Source organism: Patagioenas fasciata, chromosome 4, assembly GCF_037038585.1.
Source record: "Patagioenas fasciata isolate bPatFas1 chromosome 4, bPatFas1.hap1, whole genome shotgun sequence".
Classification (NCBI taxonomy): domain Eukaryota; kingdom Metazoa; phylum Chordata; class Aves; order Columbiformes; family Columbidae; genus Patagioenas; species Patagioenas fasciata.
Window position 1 is genome coordinate 54,096,969 of NC_092523.1, and position 25,973 is coordinate 54,122,941.

Consider the following 25,973-nt stretch of genomic DNA (forward strand, 5'->3'; position numbering starts at 1 on the left):
AGAAGGAAACACAGACTCCCAAAAACACGAAATCAGAAAGAATATTAATTTTGTGTGCTTGAGATGAAACAGGTTAGCCATGGTCTGGCAGTGAGACACAGGCTCTTCTTGCTTCCTGACTGAAGAGAGATCTTTACATAAGATCACTGGGTCAGTCAGAAGCTCTGGAGGAGACAGGAATTTCCGCCATAACACAAAAGCTTTTTTTTTCCTGACACATTTGAAGATACACATTAAATTATGAAGACAACATTCACACAAATAAGGAGGCTTAGAGGGGTTTCTTTGGCAATGGTCACACTAAGATGGTTACAATCCTCCGCTATGCATGAGAAGCCAAAGACTTTTATTCAGAACAATACAATCTGGAAAGTTAAAAATGGAAATCAATTCAGCCACATACTCTGATATGACAGACTGGAATAAACAAAGTGGTTTGGGGTCTTAAGTCCAGTAATCACTCTCACAGCAAATGCTGTGGTAGAAGCTGTTCATATGAAACAATGAGTGGGCTTGTTCAAAGAAGGTGGACAGAAGCTGATGGTTTTGACCAATCTCTTTTTCAGGACAACACAGCAAGGAAAAATTCTCTATTCACTTAGGTAACACTCTGATGTGATATTAGGAACCAGGACTTCTAAGCCATCTTCTGGTCTTCATTAGAGTATGCTCCCTGGAATGAGGCAGGAGAAAAGCTCAAAAAGAATTCCAAAGTGCAGCAGCCTTCAAATCAGGGGCTGGATTCCAGCTGGTCTATGGATCAATGGGGCCTCAGGAGCACACAGAAGATGTCACAGATGCTGTTAAACGATAGTTTGAGCTCAGACACTTTGCCTGGCTGTAAAAATAGGGGCCAAGACATATGGCCACAGAGAAAAAATGGTCAGTATGTTGTATACAGATCAAGGCAGTTGTCCCTTTGTCAGAGTACTTCCTGAACAAACAAGCTGTCACATGGATCAAGTCTGTTCCTTTCTGGTTTTAGGCCAAACCAACTTCAAGTCCTAGACTACTCCAAGCTCACTGGCACTTGATACAGGACCACAGGTTAGGCCAGCAGCTGGTGAGAGGGCAGCCACAGAGCAGAATGTGTCAGAGGAAGAGCCTTACACACAGCCCACAAAACTTAACCCGCTGCAGGTTTCAAATGCCCGTTTTGGAGGCGATCCAGTCTCGATAGTAAGTCACTCGCGTATACACTCCTGGTTTATTTCGCTTGCCACATTCATCTCCCCAGCTCACTATTCCCACGAGATACCAGATTCCTCTGGAGTTCACATTCACAAGTGGGCCGCCAGAGTCACCCTAAGGAGAAAAAACATCAGCAGGCAGGAACAAAAAGTAAATAGCGCTCACCTAACCAATACAGCAAGCCACAAAGTGTTCTGCTACAACTGACAGATATTTGTTTCTAGACCACAGCTACAATCCAACCTCTACACAATTTAATCAGAAGACAGAGGATTACAGCTTACATCTAACTTCATCTCTCCCACTCCACACCCTCACATCTGCATTCTCTCACATGTGCATTACATATAAAACCCAAGCACGTCAGTACAGACTTCAGCACAGAAGCAAAGCTCTAGTTTACATCTGTCAATATCCTGAAGCCCATCAACTTAAGATTAGCCAGTGTTATTGCATTTCTTGTTTCTAGGAAACATCACCTCCCACCCCACTTCCTTCTTACTGCTACCTTATGAACAGACTTACCTGGCAGGCATCCACCTTCCCCTCTAAGTATCCAGCACACAACATTCCAGGTGTTATGGCTCCATTGTACACTGCTCTTCTATTACAAACCTCAGTACTTATAATTTTCACTTCTGCTTGTCGAAGCTGATTAACACTTTGGCCTAGAAGGAAAAGTGACATTAGCATTTTCCACCTAAAACACACAAGGATTAGGAGCAGTCAGTTTTTCCTATAGCTTTTTTACCATTATAGGCAGCAAAGTGAGCTACCCAGCCAATATCTCAGGAAGACGAATGTCATTTTTTTCCTCTGAAGTCCTTACTTTGTTCATAACCCTTCTCCATGCTTCAGTCTCACCAGATGCTCTTTAGTATAATGGGCAAAGGGACTTTTGCATGTTTCAGTGTTGAATTCAACTGTGGGCTACAAAATATGTGTTCTATGTCACTAGAAAGATGCACTGGTTAACTGCAATGTAGCTTTGGACAACCACTACACACCCCAAGAATCTACCAGAGAACACAACATATAGTTCAATGACTCTCGTAAGCCCATGTATAATCCCATCATCTCTAATCTCACTAACATCAACTAATTTGAACAAAGCTCATTCAAGACTTTTGATAAAATGAAGTCTGAATTATTACTAAATAGAGAAAAAACTGATGAAGACTGTTATAATTTATCTATGACAGACAAAGCTGAATGGGCAAAGAACTCATGTCAGAGCTAAAACCAGGAATGTGCCAGTGGGAAGGGAAAACAGAATGCCCTCAACCACCACAATGCACGTACCAGCAAAAAAAAGTGGCTCTTATTCCTGTAAGGCTAACCTGCAAGGATTTTCCCCCCCATATTCCAAGCTGGTGACAAACAGAGTGGGGGAAAAAGCAACAAACCAAGTCCATTAGTTCATCACCAGCAGAAGCACCTATCACACATACACCAGGTCTAAGGAACCCAGAATAAACAAACAAAAAGCCATAAAACTAACAGCAGTCTTCTGCGATACATGCATGACAGGGCATAGGAGGGCAAGAGACACTCACCATCATTCTCCAAAGCTCCCCAACCTGTGACAAAACAGGAGGTGTTCTCTGGGAATATGTGAGATGCTTCCGGAAGACAGACACTGTGCACATCACTCGTGAACTCAATAGGAGAGGCAAGTTCCACAACAGCCACATCATATTGATGATCAAGGACAATGTTGCCGTATTTTTCATGAACGATAATTCTTCGGACATATTTTTTCTGTTTTGGAGGTCTCAGCAGAATTCCAAAGCTGGCAGTCCATCTCCGAGGATCTTGTACTCTGAAAGATGTTGGAGGTTACGTCACAGTCACACAAAACAAGATCCCCAAAGGAGCTTAACTCTCCATTTATGCATCAAAATGCAATGTGGCCAAGTTTGCCCAAGTGGCAGAGTAGAGCCACACTTCATTATCTTTCAGCAGATACAGACATAAGCGAGCCACAAAAGGTCAGAGCAGACCTGTCAAAGCACCCACAAGTCCTAAAGCCTGTAGGATCATGTAGGTGCTGATGACTTACCCTCTAAAGCAGTGGGCTGCAGTCACTAGCCATGTATTACTGATCACTGATGCACCACAGCGATGGGACCCATCGAGCTGAATACTAGCCTGCCACGGCCATTCCCCCTCCTGAGCACGCTGCCCATCAATTATTCTCTCCACTCCCGAGAAGGAAAATGGCTGTTTGCGTATTCCACAGCCTGTCAAAGAAAAGGCAGGTCTGCTATAGCCGATGGAGGGAAGTCAGGGTCTTGCTTTGGGAAAGGCCCACATGGCTGCAGGCACAGGCATAATGAGGCAGTGATGCCAAGAGACGGCCTTCGCCTAAAGCAGTGCCTCCCATCACAGGGAAACCACACATCACAGTCACAAGCATCTCAGGACTGATGTGGAGTAAACAAAGAAGTTTGGTAGAAGAGTCACTACTTTGTCATTAAGCCAGTTTTAAGACACACCAGTCCATATGTGCTCCCATGGGAACTGAGGGCTGTGCCTCTGACACACTTTATTTTCCCCAACTATAACTGTTTACATAGTTTAAAAAGAGAAATACTGCCCCTCTACAAACCTTGCTTTGTTTGATACTTGATCAGAGCTGTACAAAGGGAAAGGTAACATGTACATACTCATTACCATGTCTGTGCATACAGGTACATGCACAGATGGTCACACATGAAGACATGCACAGATGGTCACACATGAAGACATGCACTGATATTCAACCTAAGCATTTACATTCATATACCTTTCATAAAAACAGCATCTAAGTTTCATCTAAAGACAAAACCTCTCTTAGTACTGCATGGAAATGTCAGTGTAATCCTCATGTAAAGCTCACCAACAGCACCTCACCTACATGCCCCCACTTCCCATTACCAACATTAAAGCAAGTGCTTCCCACCACCAAGCCAGAATTCCCAATTCTGCAAACACTACAGAGCCAGCCTAACTGCAAAAAAATGAGCTGAGGTCTTCCCTGGGTCATGTTTTATCTACTGTTCTAGTATCTTTAACAAGTTATTTTTCAATTTGCATCTCAAAAGCATAAGAATCTTGTAAATAGAGAACCTATAGCACCATGTCCCTGGACCTTTTCTATAGAGTAGTTGTACTTACAGTTGTTTAGAAGGTTGTCTCCCTTTTCCTTATTCAACTCTGAAAAGAAAAGCAAACAACACTGTGTACCTCTCATACTGCCACGTGATCTAGCAGAGACTCCCTCCCTGTACTCAACAAACACAAAATAAATGGCATTGCTGCATGAAGTTGACAGTATGGTAAAAGAGATAATTTGCTTTGTTGGAGAAGTTCAATTAAGCCTCTGTTTCTCACTGAAAGTGGAAGGCCAAAGATACATCTTTCTTGCCTCAGCTTAAAGCTAAAATAAAAAGCAGCAACTAAGTGCAGATAGGTCCAAGTAACAACTACATGTGCTGGGGGCTATTATATAAAAGCCTATAGGCATTTGTTCAGGTTCAGTATAGCAAGGTGGTCAAAATAGCCTTCAGAAATCCTCAGCACCAGGAGCTAAATGGTAACATTACTGATTTCTTCCCTACAAAAAATCCTCTGCCAGATTCTGATGGTAACCAACAACAGATTCACAGGAGATGATTACTGCCCAGGGCACCTTAGGTTTTTGTTATGATTACTCACTACAGCAAACTATCGAAGAGGCAAAGGAAATGTCAAGGGGGGAAGAACAGAACCATTTCAGCCTTGTGTTTTGTTGTTGGTTTTTGTTTTGGTTTTGTTTGTGTTTGTTTTGGTTTTTTGTTTGTCCTTTTTTTGTGCTTTTTTTTAACAGCTTGAGGACTCAGCATTTGAGTGCGTTGTGTTTAAGGTTCCTCTCCAACTCACTGTGCGCCTTAGCAAAATCATCTGTGAAGCCATGGTCACAAAGTTAGGCCTTTTTTGGATTAACTGCACAGGGGGACAATATCATTTAACAAAGTTAGATCACACAAAAGAGCCTCTGATGCACAGAGGAGAGCTCATACTCTTAAGTCAGTGCCAGTCTGCTTTAGTTCTCTTCCACCCACTTTTTCCCAAGTTCACAGGCTGTCAGCTGTACCATGATTTTAACAAGATAAAACAGTAATGGCCCATACATTTGCATACTAAAGTGAAACTCCTTAGACTGAGAACAGCAAAGCATGAGGAAGAAATTTCAAGCTAAAAAAACAAACCTAAGGCACTTGCCTGTGATAACAAGGGTAGACTGGTCAACATTCAAGGAGTTGGAGCTTGTTTGCAGCCTTATGCGTAACACACGGTTGATGTGACCCAAGCTTGTTGCCTGACTGTCAGCCGAGACAAATTTAAATACCAGAACAACCGATGCCAGCACTCCACCAGGATCTGGGCTGCAAACCAACAAAAACAAAGTGGTGTCATTCTCTCTTTGCTCACTAATCCTCTTTGCTCTGCTTTGCACCATCTACCTTCCTTATATGACTTCCAAGGTGCATAAAATGAATACCATAGCTGTGCACAAGTAAAGGAAGATGACTACATATGTCAGTAGGTAAGCAGGGATCAGAGGGAATCTTCTGAGAGCTGTTATAAGCAGTACAGCTGAGGAAGACATGGAGGGATCACTCCCTTTGGTCTCCACACAGCTCATAGTCAGTAGGACACAGACAGCAGTAGGAGCAATGCAACAAATTATAACCCTTCAACAGGTACCAAACAAGTCCTTCCTAACAGCCATTCAAAAGACCCAGTTTAGAGCCACAGAAGTTTAAAACAGTTGTTTGGCCTCTCTTTCCATTTAAGTCACTTGTCCATTTATTCAACAGTTAGCTCCATTCGATCTAGAAACAAATCTCAATAGCTTAAGTTACCAGAGCAAGGCATGGTCACTTACTGCCTGTATAAAATATTTGGCCTAATACTTTAGGCTCACAGTCTAAAGGGGAACCAGCTGAAGCCTAGAGGAAAAGACAGCAGCTATACAGCTAGGGTGGGCCAGCGCTCATTTGCACAATAAGGTATCTGTAACAAAAACAAGCTTGGAAAAGACACATTGTTTGGTCAACCCAAAAGGTTTTAAGAGGTTGGTTCAAGTCTAGCCCTCAACTTCTGTGATGTCAAACAATACATAGTGTGGGAGGTTTGTGGAAGAAACCAGAAGCAGAAAACAATGTGCAATAGTTTAAGGAAATGATTCATTCCATGTAGATACAGGTAAATACAAGAGACCTCAGAAGTGCTGTGAAGAAGGAAATCTGTGGCAAGTTTAGCCTTCTTTGACCTCTAGGGAAAATATTCTACAGCAGAATTGAACCTTCAAGAAGTACAACTCCAAATCAAAAGTAATGTGAAGAGGGAAGCAATGACTTATTGCTGAGAGTGAATACATAATCACTGCCCAGAGAAGACTTTAAAGATCTCCCACAGGACCTTTAGACCCATATGTCCCACTTGCTTCCTTCCCTCAACTCTGTATGCCAGTATCTCACAATGGAATCAACTTACTCCTTCAGACCTTTTCAGAGAGGGAGAAGAGTCACATCCTGCTGTACACTATGCAGGGACACAAACACCAGCTCAAGGTTCCACAGGAAGCATTAACCAAGCACACTCCATATGGTCAAGGGGTACGAAGAAAGGGTATTTATCTACACCCCTGCTTATTCCTGACCTTCATGTTACTTACCTTAGACTGACAACGTGAGACCTGATGTATCTTTTACTTAGAAAGGACCCCTTAAACACTGCAGACATCTGTTAAAGGAAAAGAACATGTTAAAATACACCTCTAATATGTACACACTTCCAAGGTGAGTCTTGTGAGCCTCTGAAACAAAAAATGCCTTCAGATCTCCACCTCTACACCAAAGTTACCTCTAAATTCCCATCAGAGATTTCAGAACCAAAATAAACAGCTGAGTAAGCAGATTTTTATGTCCCTTCTGCTCTGAAGGTGCCTGTTCCACCACAAGGCTGCTGGAACAGACAGCATTTGTGCTTACCATCTGCTTGCACACAGTCAGTGGTCAGTTAAACTCACTACAGTGAGGTTTGAAAGGTGAGGCCAGCCACATAAGGAGGAGGCATAATAACCTCCCACCCACTTTCCAGTCACAGGACTCTTCACCATAGGTGAACCAGAAACAGAGAAACATCTTGGCTTACCATGGTTTCAATCTCTTCACTCAGGTCTCTGAACTCTTCTGTGGTTTGTCTTTCATACTGAGGTTTGTACTTGACATTGGTGATTATGAACGATGCATTGTAATACCGGTCCTGATCTACAGAGAAGGAAAGGTTGCTTATCTTCTTCAGTACAATTCAGACATGTACAGCATTTCTGTCCTGGTTTTGTTAGAAAACAAGTTTCTCTTCTAGTGAATTTTGCCTGTCAGCTAAAGCCTTCATATTAGCTGCATTGTCCTGAAGAACCAGATACATGTTTTGGTAAACATAGCAATGGAATGCAAACTCACTGATAAGCACAGATGGACATCTCACTAGAGGGGCAACAAGAAACAGGTGACCAGGAAACTGACCAATAGTGTATAACACTCCATTCACATGAATACTTCATATAAAAGTGGGAGATCACGAGGATCTCGTCACTTTTCCCTTTTCCCTTCTGCTTATGGCTGACATTAGGAGAGGACCTTGCTAGTTGTCCCTGTGAACTGAGGCCTAGTGAGAAACTGAATCCAGCTCCAGTTGGCTGCAGAGTCTAATCCAGGACTTTGGGTGCTGGCTCTGCAGTTGCTGAGACTTTCAAGATTGGTTTTGTATATTTTGTATTATTTTCTCTATTCTTATTAGTAGCATTAGTAAAACATCTTTAATTTTTCCAACTCTCTTCTCTCTGTCCTTCTTTCCCTCCCGATCGCCTGTCCTGAGTGGGAAGGGGGGAGAGGGAGGGGCAAAAGGGGGAAGTGGGGGGGGAGAGGAGGTTAACAATACATCTGCCAGGGTTTGATTGTCACCCTGCAATCTGGAAATGAATCAAATGATGGTGAACCCATATCAGCATCAGTTGCTGGTTGTAAGAAAGTCACTAGAAAGACTACTCGTGCAGCAGGTGATGGCACAGGGCCAACATCAACCCAAGAGGTATCGTCAGTGCAGGGAGGAGATGAAGTGACCACCACTCGGTCCTTTTCTCCAGGTGAGCTGAGAGATCTGCGAAAAGACTTTAGTTGTGAAGGCGAGAATATTCTAACCTGGCTGCTTTGATGCTGGGACAACAGGGCAGAAACAATTGAATTGGAAGGTGGTGAAGCCAGGCAGCTGGGATCTCTGTCAAAAGATTCCACCACTGATAGGGTAATTTCAAGAGAGTCTAACGCCACTACCCTCTGGACCCGACTCCTGGCCGCTATGAAAGTAAGATTTTCCTACAAGGAAGATTGTATATCCAAGTTAGGGAAATGGAATACTATGGCGAGAGGTATCCGGTTCCTGAGAGAATTAGCTGTGCGAGAGATCATCTACTTTGAACCAAACAGCCAAGAGAGGACAGACCCAAATAGAATCAATTGTACATGACCTCTGTGGTGCAGATTTGTACAAAGTGCACCATCTGCATATGCTAAGTCATTGGCAGGAGTGGTCTGGTCATCTGGAGGTGTACAAAATATTACTGAAGTGATTGAGCAGCTCCAGAACTTTGAGGACAGCCTTGCTGGTTCCCTATGGGCTTGTGTCCCTGCTGTGGAGAAACTGTGTGAAAAATCTGATGACCGGTTTGATAAGCTGTTGCAAGAAATCAAAGAAGTCAGAGCAGACTCATACCATTCACAACTTGCATGAACATATGTTTCAGCTATTAGGAGAAGGTGTTTCCAGTCTCAAGAGAGAGGACAGAGACAGCCCACAAAAAGAGGTTCACTATGGTTCTTCCTACATGAGCAGGGAGAAAACATGAATAAGTGGCATGGAAGACCTACCTCAGAACTTCAGGAACGAGTACGTGAGGTAAAAGGAAAAACTCTTAGGAAGGTGGCTGCTCCAGTTTACAAAAGGAGCAGAAGAGATTCTGATGCTCTTGAAGGAACCTCTAATTCACACCCAGAGACTGTGCAAAACAGAAATTAGAGATGCCCTGCCTCCAACCAGGTGGAGGAAAGGGATAACAGAGTTTATTGGACTGTACAAATACAATGGCCTGATCCAACATAATGCCAGGAGTACAAAGCTTTAGTGGACACTGGTGCTCAGTGCACAATAATTCCTTCTAATTATAAAGGAACGCAATCCATCAATATTGTTGGAGTGACTGGGGGATCCCAGGAACTGACTGTTGTAGAGGCTGAAATGAGCCTAACTGGAAAAAATTGGCAAAAGCATCCCATTGTGACTCGTCCAGATGCTCCGTGCATCCTCAGCATAGACTACCTCAACAGAGGGTATTTTAAGGACCCAAAAGGGCATAGGTGGGCATTTGGTATAGCAGCTGTGGACACTGAGAAAATTGAACAGCTGTCTGTTTTGCCTGGTCTTTCAGATGATCCTTCTGTTGTAGGACTGCTGATGGTTGACGATCAGCAGGTGCCAATTGCTACCATGACAGTGCATCGCTGGCAATATCGCACCAATCGAGACTCTGATTCTTATCCAGAAGTTGATCCGTCAATTGGAAAGCCAGGGTGTGATCAGTAAGACGCGCTCACCTTTTAACAGCTCAATCTGGCCAGTGCGAATGTCTAGTGATGAGTGGAGACTAACTGTAGACTATCGTGGCCTGAATGAAGTTACACCACCACTAAGTGCTGCTGTGCCTGACATGCTGGAACTGCAATTTGAACTGGAGTCAAAGGCAGCCAAGTGGTGTGCTACAATTGACATTGCTAATGCATTTTTCTCTATTCCTGTAGCGGCAGAGTGCAGGCCGCAGTTTGCTTTCACCTGGAGGGGCATCCAGTACACGTGGAATCACTTGCCCCAGGGGTGGAAACACAGTCCTACCATCTGCCATGGACTGATCCAGACCATGCTGGAGCAAGGTAAAGCTCCAGAACACTTGCAATATACTGATGACATCATCGTATGGGGCAACACAGTGAAAGAAGTCTTCGAGAAAGGTGAGAGAATAATTCATATTCTTTTGGATGCTGGTTTTGCCATAAAACGAAGCAAGGTCAAGGGACATGCACGAGAGATCCAGTTTTTAGGAATAAAATGGCAAGATGGCCGTCGTCATATCCCAATGGATGTGATCAACAAAATTGCAGCAACGTCTCCACCTACTAATAAAAAGGAGACACAGACTTTCTTGGGCGTTGTAGGTTTTTGGAGAACGCATATTCCTGACTACAGCGAGATTGTGAGCCCTCTCTATCGAGTGACTCGTAAAAAGAACCAGTTTGAGTGGGGCCCTGAACAACGACAAGCCTTTGAACAAATTAAGCGTGAGATAACTCATGCGGTGGCCCTTGGACCAGTCCGAACTGGACTAGATGTTAAAAATGTGCTCTACACCACAGCCGGAGATAACGGACTTACCTGGAGCCTCTGGCAGAAAGCACCAGGAGAAACTCGAGGTCAATCCTTAGGTTTTTGGAGTCGAGGATACAAAGGATCTGAGGCCAACTATACTCCAACTGAAAAAGAGATACTAGCAGCATATGAAGGAGTTCAAGCTGCTTCAGAAGTGATCAGTACTGAAGCACAGCTCCTCCTGGCACCTCGACTGCCGGTGCTGAGCTGGATGTTCAAAGGGACGGTTTCCTCTCCACATCATGCAACTGAGGTTACATGGAGTAAATGGATTGCACTGATCACGCAATGAGCTCGAATTGGAAATCCCAGTCGCCCAGGGATCTTAGAAGTGATTACAGACTGGCCAGAAAGCAAAGACTTTCGGATGTCTCCAGATGAGGAGGAAGTAACACGTGCTGAACAAGCACCACCGTATAATACACTTTCAGAGACTGATAAGCAGTATGCACTGTTCACAGATGGATCCTGCCGTCTTGTAGGAAAACATCGAAGGTGGAAAGCTGCTGTGTGGAGTCCCACACAACAAGTTACAGAAGCCACTGAAGGACAAGGTGAATCCAGTCAGTTTGCAGAAGTGAAAGCCATCCAGCTGGCTTTGGACATTGCTGAATGGAAAAGCGGCCAATACTTTATCTCTACACTGACTCATGGATGGTAGCAAATGCCTTGTGGGGATGGCTACAGCAATGGAAGAAAAGCAACTGGCAGCGCAGAGGTAAACCCATTTGGGCTGCCACACTGTGGCAAGACATTGTTGCTCAGGTAGAGAGCCTGCCTGTGAAAGTTCGTCATGTAGATGCTCATGTGCCTAAAAGTTGAGCCACTGAGGAACATCTAAACTACCAACAAGCGGATCAAGCTGCTAAGATTAAAGTAGCTGAGGTGGGCTTTGAGCCACCTTACCACTCCATGGATCAACTAGGGGTTCATTTCTACTTTGAGGACCGTCCCAAGCAGCCTGATACTACACCCACTACAATATTTCTCTGGGGACCATCTTCACATCAGCCTGAGGTGAGCACAGCGTGGGACACATCAGGTCACATATGTCCCTTCTGACTCAGAGGCAGGTGCCTCAGAGCTGTTTGCATCCACCCAGCAGGCAAGTTGAAAATCTGACTCTCGGGTGATCAGGAGGGGCTCCATAATGTAGAGTTAACAAAAAGCAAAGATAAGCTTTGTTCAAGGTCAAGCTTACTCTGCATAGCCTGAGCTCTAGACACACCACCATGACTTCCACAGAAGTCTGCTGGCCTTTGGTTAACCATGGATACCAGTGCAGACACCAGGGTAAAACTAGAAACAAACAGATGGACAATACTAAAATGCCTGTTTCAAGTAAGCGATATTTTCACCATTCCTGCAAGTTTTCTAATCAATTCAAAACTCAAGTACAGTCTATTACATCTTTTCATGTGGATTCTATACCAGGGTGAATTTTATACCTAAATCATCAGGTAAGACCACAATACCAAGTGAAACACAACATATTCCAAAAGTTTTGTGACAACAAAAAAGTGGTATGCTTACCATGGCACAAATAAAATGTTAGTAAGCCAATGATGAGGGCTAAGCCTGCTATCACCGCCACAACAATGACTGCTATCTTCCATGGCTCTAGACGCTGCGTTGCTCTGTCCATCTGGATCAATATCTGCATTGAAGGAAACAACAGGGAAATTCAACTCTATTACAAAGACAATAGCGCATCCTGAGCCTAATCATCTGGCACAGCTTAGCTCAGCTGACAAACCTCCAAGAATAAGGTAGGTTGGGAAGAACCTCAGGACTCTGCAGGTCTGACCTTCTGCCCAAACCACGTCTCACCAGAGCAGGTTGCTCCAGGCTTTGTCCAGGCAAGTTTTAATATCTCCAAGGACAGAGATCTCAGGGGTCCTGGTCCAGTTTCTGACCACCCTCATGGCAAAAGCTTTTTCTTTACACTTAGTCAGAATTTTCTGTGCTCTAATTTGCCTCCATTGCCTCACACAGACCCCTGAGAAAAGTCGAGGGTTGCACAGGTATGGCTAGTAGAGACAATTTCCCATCAAGAAATATTATACAGATTTCAAGTGTAGCTGGCTGCACACACAAGTGCTTAAACTGAACATAAATTTAATAATTCAGGACTGATGAAGTAACTTCTGCACCAAGGACACTCTAGGTTACCAGAGATGCCATATAACACACAGCTTGGAATTATTTTTAGTTGGTATGAGTAATAAAATGTATTGATCCCCTACAGGGTTTGCGTTTTATTGCACCAGAACCATATGTACATTGTAAGAGACCATATCCTGTACCCTGCCAGGCTGCCTGTCAGAGGGAAGAGGAATAGCTACTCATGTGTAAACATGATATGGCAACAAGACCCAGAAATAGGGACTTGCTGAAAGCCAACAGACTCACAAAAGGGTTGGGAACTTGACTCACACATGAACAAAGGCACATAAGCCTCTCTCCTCCATTTACATCCTCCTGTGCAGCATTAATCAAGAGAACATTAGGAAAACTGCATTTTTTATGCATGTTCTCAGTGGCTTTGTTGTAGGATGATGCAAAGCCTTAAGCGCAATTATTTCAGATCCCCGGTAATTCCCCAGTGTGCTATGTAGTAACTGCTGTCATGCCATGCACTGAGTCTCCACATCATGGTGGGCATTCAGTACAGAGTACCAGAAAAACACATGAGACAATCTTTCAAAGGTGCCTGGAGAGACCAGTGGATGCAGCCAGTTCTGGGGAGGAGGAACTCAGCTGGCTACTCCCCCACTGATCCATGTTTGTATTGGTATGGACCAGACATGCTAAAAACGCTCTTTTCCCCTTTGCAGGCCTATGGTACAACCATTTCTGAGGAAAAAGTGCCAAGAAAGCACAGAAGAGGAGTCAGAGAGAACAAGGCTTTGCAGGTTCTCTGACTATCAGGTGACAAGAAAGACAAAACAGAGCAGAATAACAGCAGAGGCTCCATTTTAGGAGATGAGCTGAGAGGGTGAATCAGCAGTGAATCTGAGGGTGTGATATATAAACCCAAAACAGCAAAAGAGTGAAGTGGTGGGACAGCAGAGTGGGGTTTTACACTCTGCCCTGAGGGCAAGGAAGCTGAGCAAAGCTACAAGGAAGAGATGGCATACAAGGCAAGCCAGAAAAAATTGAGCCAAAGAGGAAGCAGCTGAGAGGTCTACACACAGTAAGAGTGTGCTCAGCAAGTGAGAGGGATGTTGGAAGCAACTCAGAGTTTAATATCCTCACATAAAAGCTTGGTTTTGGCTAGTGAGAGTGCTGGCAGGTATCCCAGTCCATTGCTTAAGAAGGGGATGCAAGTTTTTACCCACTCAAACTGGCAGCACACTGAAAAAACAAAAGTTAAAACAGGGTAGCTTCAGCCAGCACCACAAATGTGGGTAGTCACAGACAGCAGCTAAGTGTTAGTAAAATACACAGGGCAGGTGACCAGGATGAAGCCTTCTACTTCAGTGTCACCCTCTGTGGAGAAGCCTGATACCTCTCTTCCTGTTGTGCCTGCTTTTTTGGAGACAAACTTATGTTTTGGCAATGCACAGTTGAAGTTTTCCCCAAATCTAGCTGTCTTCCCACCAGACTGGCTCAGTTCCCTGCTGGCAAGGCTCTGCGAAGCAGACTTTAGAGCAGCCTAGAAGTCCAGGCTAGACTGGATTACTTAATCTATAAACTGCACATTGCAGGGAGCATATCATATACAGACAGTAGAGCTAAGCTGATCCATAGAGGCCGTAATAACTTCTGGCCATCTAGACTTTCACTGCACACTCTGTCCATTATTCCTGAGGGTTTAAACAGATGCAGAAATTCAGATAAAAACTGAAGACCAGTGAGACTGTCCTGTCTCAGTTTCTTTAACATGCTGCAGTCTCCCCTGGGGCACCCTCATCTCACAGCTCATGGTGTCTCACTTGGCTAACTGGAACCCCTCTATGGCAATATGACTCTGTTCTTCCCTAGCTAGCCATTCCTCATGTTTTAAAGATGCTGCCTTAGCACCCAGTTTTGATCCCCTCACTGGATAGCTTTCACTGCACAGTCTGAGCTCCCCCCATCAAGAAACTCAACCAGCCTGGTTCCCTGCCCTTCAGCTGCGCTCCCACCCCAACAGCAATCAGAGCAACATCTCTCCTTCGCTCCCAACACAGAGAACACACAGCACAGACCTGACAGTGTACAGCTGACTCTGCAGATACCCAGGCAACAGCACTCATTGCATAGCCACCGGCTTTCTTGAACTATGTACAGAGAGATTTCCTCAAGACTTGGCCTTACACCTAAGCTACAAAAGCTTAAGACTCCCACTTGAGAAACAAGCACCTCGCTGCTTGGGGGACTCATGTTCTGACAGGCAGTGCCGTGCTGCATTTCAATCTGTCTTTCTTTTTCGTGCAAATATCAGCTACATGGACAGGTACTGGCAGCACAGACCTCCCTCCTCCTCCAGCATTTCAGAACCACTTGCTTTCCACAGGTCAGAGACTTGCAAAGGGAAACAGATACCCTAGGAACTCCTGCAGTTCTGGGGGAAATGGTAACATGTGAAAAATGTAAAAAAACAAAAAACAAAACAAAGCAAAAACATCACAAAAACTCCACTTCTGACACAAATTTCACTTTAAAATTATAAAGAAATTTGCCAAGAAGCACTTTCATACATTTCTACATTCATATCAGTAATTAATTTGTACATAGAATACACAAATTAAAGTGAAAACACCTCTGTAAACCCAAACCAGTTTCCTCCCTTGAGTAGGATGCTCCTGACTTCCATCTTGGTATGATAAGTACCAAAAGAAAAAAAAAATCTGTCATGCAATGGAAGCAGCAAGTCTCATCACCTCCTGCAGTTTACAACTGCCAGTACATGTGCTTCAGCAGCAATGCCTGAGTGCAGGACCCAACTCAGCAGCCCACATGTTTCTGTCTACTCCATCAGCAGACATGCTGGTCACCAGCTGTGCTGAAGGACTGGGAAAGAACAAACTCTCCTGGTTTTAGCTTTTTAGGAAATACCTGATCTTTTGCCACCAGTTTCAGGAATCAGCACAAGTGCAGGGAAGATGGTCTTGTTTGACCCAAGAGCAGCTATCCTTTACTCTTTGAATAACAGCTTGAGCCCAGGTAACATCAAATGTTTACTGCTTGTATTAGAGCAGCATATATTTCCAGGTGTGCCCACAACCCTGCAATGGGATGGCCTCTCACATGCTAGGGGCTGTATACACAAAACAAACCCCAGTCACAACTAGGTCTGGTTTTGAGGCTGGCTCTGCTGAGACCTACTTGGATGTCTAGTGAAAAACAGTTGTCATCCAGGTTATGTCCACTCACCGCATCCAGTCATTAATCACATGCAGTTTACCTCCAGCCAGCCCCTTTACTGCCCTGGTCTTTTTGCTATTATGCTATGGAGGGCAGAATTGTTCTGCTCTACCAGAGTAACCCCCCAAGAGGGACTTCTGTGGCTGAGACATCCATCTCCACAGTTCAATAGTTCAGCAGCAGGTTGTTTCCCCTATTTAGGAATCAGATTTCTGTGTGGTCTTATCTGCGCTCTAGTAACTGAGAAAACTCTGCTCCACCCAGCAACACTCCCTGGCCAGAAAAACACTGAACCTCTGCAGCACTAATGAATGCAGAAGCAGAGATGATATCATCACCTTCAGCCATAGATGCATCCTTCCTTCCTTCTTGTGGCAAAGAAGCACTGCTTAATAGATAGGTGTTTGCCTCAGAAGATCCCCAACACCACCATCTCTGCAGACACCTTCCAGACTCAGGCATTTTATACAGCCTCATGTTTCTTGCTTCCTTATACCACACTCTTTGATTTTATTTTTTTTTTTTTACTGTCCTAACTCCAGTAAGTTACAAATTAGCTCTCAGGAGGGCAGAGTGGGAAATTCAGCTAACATTGATGCATTTGTCCTCCAGCATAGATGAGGATAGTCTTAATTCCTCAAGAGCAAACCTTAACAAGAGATGAGAAACCACACTCCACCAGAAGACCTCAAAGGCCAAGTTCTCTCTGCTCAGAAAACAGCCTCCTCATAGTCTGTGTCTGGCAGCTTTCAGTCTGAAGTGAACTGGCAGGAAGTTTCCAACTCAAGACCTTAAGTTCAGTACAAAACTGCTTATCTTGGCAATAGTATGGATGAACGTTAGACCTCCTTCAGCAATCCCTGTTCTCATTTAAAACATGCTTAATTCCCAAGGAGCCCAAGACAATCCATGGAGACAGTAGCATCTGACCATTTCATCCATAGTTCATTTGGGTCTGGAAGTGCAAACTATTAGTCTCCTAGTTTACACACCTTGGCTCTGAGGTAAAGAATGCATTTCGATCATTAAAAATCCATCCAAATTAACTATCTTGGAAATAGCTATGTTTGTATAGAATTCAATTATTTTAAACACAGTAAAACTGTGATCAGCCCCAAATGAATTCTTGGCCTTGCGGACCATTCACCCAAAAGCAAATGACTAGCACAATACACAGGTGATCAGCTGTTTTTCCTCTCACCCTGTACCAAACTCCCAAAAAAGGTTACTACATTCATTCACAATGCAAGCGATGAAAACTCAGCTCCCACCTCTGCCTGACAGAATTGTATTAGCTATATTTAGCTTATAGATCTCTTCCAGTGGAGCAACTGTGCTTTATCAAAAGCCTCAGTAACAACAATACTAGAAAACTGACCAGAAAACATCTGTTCAGACAATGAAAAGAAGTGAAACTTTATTACCCATGTCCTTGGAAAGGGTCCTAGTCACTGAGCTGCTGAGCAAGCAGGGAGAAGCTACCCTGTTCTGTTTTAAGGATCTGCGCTTGACTATTTTTGACTTACTAAGCTAAGCCCTCATAGCACCTCATTTGCTTTTAGATTTATCTAAACCATGTTTCCTGGCAGGGCCAACTATTTAATCCAGTCTATTTGCCCCACTTGAGATAGAGAAAAATATGCAACCTTTTTCTTTCTACTATCTGATCTGCTGCTGTCTTACTAGAATAAAATTATTGTATTATTTATTATACTCCTGCTCACTGGTATTGCAATACTCTCCGAAAAGGCAGCCGCAGAGCTTGGGCAGCACATCTGCCAACAAGGGTCTCTCCACACTTACAGCCATGATCGGTTTTCCATTCAAAGATTAATTCAAGCACAACTAATCTGCTGGCCTGGGGAGTGCCAATTAAAAATTCAGACTACGTCCCTGAAGCTACCTACCTTGGCAGGGTGGCTGGCAAAGGCAGCAACCAGAGAGCATTGGGCTTACCCCAGGCATGCTGTAGCACAAGCGTGGGGCCAGGAAGCCAGACATGCCAAGTCTACTCCCACCTTTGCCACAAGCAATCGTGCCAACCTAACGCTTCTCCTCTGTTCCTACAGCCTAACGACTACACACACTCAGAAAAGAATGGGACAAGGTCCTCTGCCACTACTTCGGGCACTGAAACAGAAGCAGCTAGTCCCCAAGTACTGCAGGAGCCTTGTTTGGATGAGGTCAGTTACCTACAAGCCTCAGTCTCTCAATGCTTGGTATGTCCTAAAGCAAATCTGATACAATGGTAGACCTGCAAATATTGAAGGCATCTGCTGATGGAAACAAAACGTGTGTTCTTCTATGCGTCATGCTGAATCAGCTTCATCTCCCCACACCCTCCAACACCCCACAAAAACAGTAGGTGCTGCGTGCCACCCCTCTGCAGTCAGATAAAGCATCACTAATGTCCTTGCCACTTACCAGTTGAACTCCTCCCCTTAACCACCATCCAGCTCTATGGAGGTCTTGGTGCTTCCCAGAAACACAGTTCAGCTGGACAATGACAACAGCTTCAAATACTGTTCTGGTGATTTGCAGAAACATTCAATGGCAGCATTCATTCTGTGGGGTGTCTTAACTCAGAATTTACCAGTATCCATAACATCCAAATGCTACTCACACAGGCTTTACCAATTATTTGATCACCTTAGCAATCAGCACAAAGTGTCTGTTTTTCCTTACTCATTTGTTTTGCACACAGTTTTTTGGAGGTTGTGAGCTCTTTAATTGCTCAGATAGAGCTGGCCTACTGTGGCCAACAATATGGAAGGCCAAAAACTAAAATAACCTAAATCAATAACACATCTTTCTGCAGTTGACTGCCACAGCCACCATCTTGAGAAAAACTCCTGTGTTCTGCAATAAGCTTTAGTGGAACTAGGAGGGCTATTCAATAAATCAGGACTTTATAACCTGCATGAATATGTGAGAGGCCATCCCAGTGCAAGGGAAATATTAGGTACACAGACACTGACTGCAACCAGCTTAGGATAAGGTTCTGCAACGTGTACAACATCTTCTACCCCTCACAATTTCTACTTCCAGCTGCATTCATAAACAGGTATCTTACGTCAGTTCGGCAGTGCCAGAACACAGGGGTGGGTCTTCGCTTTTTAGTGTTTGACAGCAGCTCTGCCTGCCTCCTTTACCTCCCCCTTCACAGGTTGAAATCCACTCCAGAAATGAGATACTAGACAAGCAGTTGTAGTCTTTGTGGTTTCTCAGTCTGATTTTCATTCCAAGGTAGGGTGGGTGAAATGGTCTGGTGCCAGATTCAGAGTGTTTCCAAGCCGATTCTGCACAGATTATCACTTGACTGGCTGCATAAGAAGTCCATGAAAATAAACAAGAGCGCAAGAAGCCACTTTTACTACTTTACTGCACTCACCCTCTTGTACCACGCTGTTAGCTCAGCAGCTGTGGCTGTAACGCATTCTAAGCACACCAGCACAAAGGGCAGATGAGAGAGGGGGTGCAGTGAGAGGACTCTCACCTGCCCTCCCACCCCTCAGTGACCAGAGACCAGCTTGATTTGTCAACCATACCATGCTGTAGAGGAGCCAAAGAATGCCTGGAAAACAAATGCATTTCAGGTGAGGAGAAAGGGAGAAGTATCAGAAGTATTATTGATGCATGGAAGGCAGCTCAAATCAAAGGTACACTCAGAGGTAGTGCCATTTTCCCCACACCCTCAGTGAAAGCTCAAGCTGTCCTAGAAAGCCCAAGACAGCCACACTGCTCAAAGTACCCAGTAGCAAGTCAGATGGCTGTGGCACTCACCTCTGAGAGGTCAGCAAGCAGCTCTTCTGTCTGGGAGATGCACTGTCCCCAACGCCACAACACAGTGTGTAGCATCTCAGCATAGACTTGAGGCTTTATCTCCTGAATTAGGAAAGAAAGGAGTCATAGCCAAGTCAGAACAAACAAGTCCAGCAAGTCTCTAGTGACAGAGGCTTACCCAGTAGCATGATTCCTCCCCTAAAACAATAACAGTACACTTCTTTCATCACACCTTTCATCCAGGAATCTCAAAGCCTTTTCAGAGCATTAACTACACCCTGCAACACCCCAAATCAGAACAGCCATGAAAATTTTGCAAGGACGCAGAGTTTATTTCCTTCTTTGGTATAATTAAAAACAAATCAGAAATTATGGGCAGGACCAATGCAGAAAATTTGCATGTTCCAAAGAGACAGTGTTCAGTCCCAGGTCAGATCAGGTGCTGACATAAATTGATGTAGATTCAGCAGCACGTGCCTCTCAACTTCCATGAACTTCCTTGAAATGGGTCATTTGGTCAGGCAAGAACTTGCTCCTATAGCAACAACTACATTCAGGTTTGCTATTCTTCTCCTTTGACATTTATTTTCTTTGTGGACAGGTAGCCACGCACACACTTCCATCCTGGAAAAAATATTCAAAGTCAAATATTTGTGATATAAATATATGCAGGTCATCTAGATATAATTATGTCTACTTTTGTTAGTTACAGCAAGTTAATTAGCAACACAAGCACAAACACTCTAACCTAAGGTAGCATTTCTCAGTCTTTTCTTGGAACCTCTTTTTTCAATTATAAGTTCTCAGTTCCAAACTTACTAATAGATATATATGCCCACACAACCTTACAGACAGATTAGTTTCAGAAGGCAAATACAGATGCCAGAATACCACAAGACAGATGGGTGATGGGTGGTAGAATATTTTCTTTGCTGCAGTAAAGTTTCAAACATCTAGGGACTATTTCTCCACCTGAATTGCCTTCATTTGACCTCTCTACAGCTCAGGGATCAGCAGCTGAGAAACACAGTGATGCAAATACATCTTACATGCCTGGAGCTCTTCCTTTCACCTTATGTCATATCCATAGCCAAGTAACAGGAACACTACCTTTCTGAGAAGGTTAGCTTCTTTGGAATGAAACCTAGGCTAAAGGTAAGCCCTAACTTCTCATAATTTCAATTCAGTCAATGTCTCAGCATCATTTGTTACAAAATGCTATGAGTACTGTTGCTAACTATGCACATCATGTAATCACTTCTCCATACTTTAACTGAAAGCTGCATTGCTATCCCATATAGGAACACTTCTGTTCAGTCAGTCCAGAGAAATACAGACAGAAGCCTAACTAAAGAGGCACAGTTTCCAAGAGTGAAGGATCAAGTGTCATATGATTACCTGACCCATGTGTAAGTGGGGTGAAGACCTATCCATTGCAGGCAGTCCATGATCCTCAGAGCCCTTTCTTGTGACTTGGTGGTGGCACAGGTGGAATAACGCACAGCACAGAGGCTTAATGGCAATCTCTGAACAGTCTCACCTGTAGGCAAATAACCCATTGCTGCTTATGCAGAAAAGTTCAACTCAGCAGGCTTTTTGGGGCACTGAAAAGCTCTTCCAGTCCTAGTTTCATGGCAGGAAGACACCTAACTGATTAAGGAGGTGATAATTCCGATCAACAGTCCCCTTGCTCCACAAAGCATCTATGCATCTTTTTGGACTGACAATACTTCCCTGGGGCAGAAACACCACCTGAGAAAAAGGGACAGGCAATTGCCACCAGTGGTTCAGTTATCGGGTACCTAACAGGTTTGGCTCCCGATTCCAGTGACAGCATACTGATGTGCCTGCTGATGCTACACCAATAAAACTCAAAAAAGCCTAGACAAGTTGGGAAATGCTGGGGAGGAGGCAGGGATTGTGGTCCACCTGGGTACCAAGTACAAGAAAGAAGATTCTGGAGGAAGAACATACAATGCCAAATACCAGGATGCCCATCATAACACAGCTGGCACAGAGCCAAAGTCTCAACCCACAACTAAAGTAATGAAATAAGGAAGAGAGGCTCAGGTTCATCAGGGACTAGGGAAGCTTCTTAAGTAGATTAAACCTAGTAAAGGATCACCAGATTTCCACCTGAACTGAGGGAAGTGGGATCTACAGTTCACATCAGGAAGATCACACAGACTTTGAAGTGATGAGCAGGAAAAAGCAGACTGGTACACACATGATGTGCTGTTCTGAATACCCCAGTAGGCACTGCAATATCAGGTAAAGACAAGGATGGAAGTTGATGGAAGTCAAGTAGTAAAAAACCAATCTGATATGAAGAAGATCCAGAGACAGAAAGCCAAAGCAATGCTTCCCACACAGCTCTTTAAGGATGGCACAGATCCAGAACGCTGACCTTAAAGAACATGGACAAAGCGGGTGTAAAGGAAACATGACAGCAGGAAGGCAACAGAACACAAAAATCCCAGGGAGCCACTGTTTCAAATTATCTTCATTACTCTGAAGTAAAATGTGAAGCCTTTACATTAACCACTGAGGCAATACTAGATTTCTAGATGATGTGAATAACTGTTTCAGGAACAGACAACCAGAAAACCCACAAAATGAGAAGCAACTCTTGATTCAGTCCTGACCAGATGGTTCATCACACTTCTACCATGTACCTAAATTATATCAGCATTTGATTTAGCATTTCTATAGAGAGACACCAAAGTCAGAAGATCAGCTACTGCCATTACCAATTTCAAATATAAGAGCCACAAAAAACAGAAATTCAAGAACCTAAAAGGGGAACCTTGAAAAACTGCATGTTTTCTGGAGAGAGACAGACTATTTTAAGACATCATGTCACTGAGCAAATGCATCCTGCCTGTTAAAGAAAAATGCTTTCAGGAAGCCCAAAGGTAAACATAATAGATAAAAACTCAAAATATTGGAAGCAAGAAAGCATACTTGAAAAGAGCACATAAATGACAAAAAAGAAAAAAAAACACGATGAAGAAGCATGCCAGAAGCATTTGGCTGATATTTCTCAGGAGTGAAGTATCAGTGTAAGAGACTGGGGGAAAAACCAGAAGATTGAGGGAAATATTGCCAAAAAAAAAGTGTTCTAAAGCAAGCATGGGGAACCTTTGATAGCGTAGTAAGATACACAAAATGGCCACATCAGCACAAGCAACTAAGTAATAAAAGTAGCAGGTATTTCTATAAATATGCTGTACGGGGTAGAATCACATCTTTTGTAAAACAAAATTCCTGCCTTGCAAACCTTTCTCAGTTCCTGAGCAGGCCAACAGCTGGTGCATGAGGCAGGACTGATTGATAATGTCTGCTTGGATTTCCAAACAAAAAAGTCAAATAACATCTCTCATAAAAGCCTCTTAAAATATCTGAGCTGCCATGGGATATGAAGGTTTGAGATGGAAAGCCAGCTGAGAGGAAACAGAGACAAATAAATGATAATGCTTTTTGTGAAGCCAGGTTAACACCTCACCAGAATCTCTTCTATATTCTTAAGTTGTCTGGAAAGAAGAAATAAAGATATGACAATCAATCAATCATAACTGTCTACTCATGGCAGTAAAGACAAAAACCTACTACATCACAGTGCAGAAACATGCAAGACTGAGATATTACGTAACAAAAAAACATGCAAACTCTGGAAAAGAACGTAGTTTCACACATAAACAGTACTAACCTCACCTACTAAGTGTCAGGTGTTGAGTTGGTTATTTTTTCAGGGAAAAGACTGAGAAAGCACCTCCAACAAGATCAACTCGTGAGTAGTCAAAAAATGAGAGACATGCTACAAAGTACTTGTAAAGACAACACAGACACAAAAATGGAACCAACTTATATCACAACATTAATCCGCATCACAACTGTATCCATCTGCCTATGTCAAAGCTGACACAGAGGAACCATAAAAGATCCTGAAAGAGGTAGCACAACTGACTAAAGGAACAAAGCTTCAAAACATGGGATGGCTGAAGAGACCAGGATTCTGCAACCTGAGCGTGGTATGGAGGGACAAAGGTCTAGAGAGTGGAATGGAGAAAGTGAACAGGAAAACACTACTCACTGTTCTTCTAATACTGTAGCTAGAAGACTTGAAACAAGAGTGCCAGGTTTAAAACAAGCATAATATAAAAGCAAGGTACAGGACTCCTTGCTGCAAGCTGTGTAAAATGTCAAATATTTGCATATTTAAAGGGGATAATCACTTTTCTGTAAGAAAAATCCACCACGGAGCTCTTGAATATGATTATTTCACCTCTGTGATGCAAGAATTTTCCATGTCAAACCTCTGGATATTTAGAAACCACTATCAGCACCATATCCTGACTGCTGAGTTCGCATCTTCCTTAGGTGTCCTCTACTGACTTCTCCCCAAGTCTCTAGTTCATTTAGCTGCCAGGCATTCCTTCTTAATAATAATAAAGCATTATTAATCCTGTGATAGAACTGCCAGCTTGGGATCCCTGTTTTCCCATCTATCTCCTGAGTAAGATGTCATCTGACCTGCCTAGCTAGATCAGTAGCCACAGAAATGATGCATCAGTGTCTTCGCTCTTAGTTTAAGAACCATGGCAGCCTGCTTACCAAAACAGAACAGAATAGAACAGTTCATTTGGAAGGGTCCTACAACAATCTGGTTCAACCACCAAGAAATCAGACATCATGTTTCTCAGTATCCAATAGCACATTGAGCTCAGGTTCCAGAGGAAGCTTGTGCTTTGCAGCAGATGGCCATATCAGTACGGTGTCTGTATCTGATAACTTATAACTTATCAGACTCCAGAAAGGGGCTGTGGCACTCCCAGGTAAACACAATGGTGTTCTTCTGATCTGACAGAGCCTAAAGGGATGTCACAGAAGTGATAACACCTCATATCTTGCACATGACTGAAACTTGCCACTGTGTTTTTGGAAATTAACTTCAGACACGCACTGTGATTTTCCTAGATAGCCCCAAAGCTTGGCAAGCCAGGTACAACATACAACAGGCACTTACTTGAATTCAAGGCAGAACCTGATTTTTTTCTTTCACATGTGGACACTGGGATGACATCAGTTCATCAGTAATCAGTGAGCCAAGTGTGTTCTTCATCTTTTGTCCTCCAAAGGTGGCCAGTTACCAAGGTACCTGCCAAGGAAAAAAAAAAAAAGACACTTCATTCATAACAATCCTAAATCTATATTAGGATAGAAAACTCCTGAGAGGATATTTGCATTTACAAAGGCTCTTGCCAGACAAATCGCTTAGCTCCTTTGTTGGAACAATAACACTTCCTTCAAGAAAAAGTCAATATCATCCCAATGCTGTCACCCCAAATAGAGCTCTTGAGGCAGGAAGTGACCCTGGAGCCTTCCTGAAAAAAAAGGTTGAAGGAAACTCAGTGCTACCTTTGTAGCCACAAGTTTAGGAAAGTCCAATCCCCAAGGCAGGGTATAGCAACTCTTTCAGTTTGATCTTCATTTGCAAAAGAATCAAAAGCTGCCTCCAGGCAGTGCAAGTTGAAATGGAAAAGCCCAAGTCTGTATAACTGAAGTCACAAAAAAAAATTAGCAGTGCAGCTCTGTTGTTACCCATTACAAACACAAGTCCAAAGTTCATAGCTTACGCTTTTCCTCATGATTACACACAAGTATCTTGCAATATATTAGCCATGTTTTATATATTCAGCAAGGATACTTTTTAAAATATTTCTTTAAAACTATCCAGGAAAGGTGTATTCAAACTTTTGCATGAGGAAGAAGCATGGTATACGCCCAACATGCCTTACAACATGACTTGTCCCTAGGTTCAAGCGTTATTTCCCATAAAATGCATAACTCAAGCGTATCTGCCACTGCATTTCAGTCACATTCACATGTCTTTACAAACACCAATTATTAGACTGCACAAACTGACACACAAAGCTCATTTTGGCTCATCTCTGTACAAGGCCTGTCAGCCTGACCTCGGTGCCTGGCAGGGTTATGGAGCACATCATCCTGAATGCAATCACACAGCACCTTCAGGATGGACAAGGGATCAGACCCAGCCAGCATGGGTTTAGGAGGGGCAGGTCCTGTCTGACCAACCTGATCTCCTTCTATGATCAGGTGACCCACCTGGTGGATGA

At 43.5% G+C, this 25,973-nt stretch overlaps 1 protein-coding gene across 5 annotated transcripts; it reads right to left on the minus strand.

Moving 5' to 3' along the window:
• Window positions 1–323: 323 nt before the first annotated feature.
• LOC136101289 (transmembrane protease serine 11E-like) lies at window positions 324–25,439 on the minus strand. 5 transcript variants are annotated; one of them, XM_071807886.1, is made up of 14 exons: window positions 25,252–25,439; window positions 24,860–24,991; window positions 21,232–21,373; window positions 20,311–20,457; window positions 19,834–19,935; window positions 12,232–12,355; window positions 7,375–7,490; window positions 6,896–6,963; window positions 5,437–5,600; window positions 4,351–4,389; window positions 3,254–3,434; window positions 2,748–3,013; window positions 1,717–1,859; window positions 324–1,305 (listed from the first exon to the last, which is right to left on the minus strand). In XM_071807886.1, the coding sequence occupies exons 5-14, from the start codon at window positions 19,906–19,908 to the stop codon at window positions 1,144–1,146; spliced, it is 1,338 nt and encodes a 445-aa protein (XP_071663987.1). In that variant the 5' UTR covers window positions 19,909–19,935; window positions 20,311–20,457; window positions 21,232–21,373; window positions 24,860–24,991; window positions 25,252–25,439; the 3' UTR covers window positions 324–1,143. The 5 variants fall into 5 exon arrangements, with proteins under 5 accessions (XP_071663987.1, XP_071663989.1, XP_071663988.1 ...); XM_071807888.1 differs by lacking the exon at window positions 25,252–25,439 and adding an exon at window positions 25,084–25,190; XM_071807887.1 differs by lacking the exon at window positions 21,232–21,373.
• Window positions 25,440–25,973: the final 534 nt, after the last annotated feature.

What these genes read in the sequence shown, in the direction of transcription:
- LOC136101289 (XM_071807887.1), bottom strand. Translation starts at nt 19,908, where the DNA reads ATGCTACACACTGTGTTGTGGCGTTGGGGACAGTGCATCTCCCAGACA. An exon ending in GCAGCCCACTGCTTTAGAGG is followed by an intron (nt 3,014 to 3,253) that starts GTAAGTCATCAG and finishes AACATCTTTCAG; the next exon opens with AGTACAAGATCCTCGGAGAT. An exon ending in GGAAGGTGGATGCCTGCCAG is followed by an intron (nt 1,306 to 1,716) that starts GTAAGTCTGTTC and finishes TTTTCTCCTTAG; the next exon opens with GGTGACTCTGGCGGCCCACT.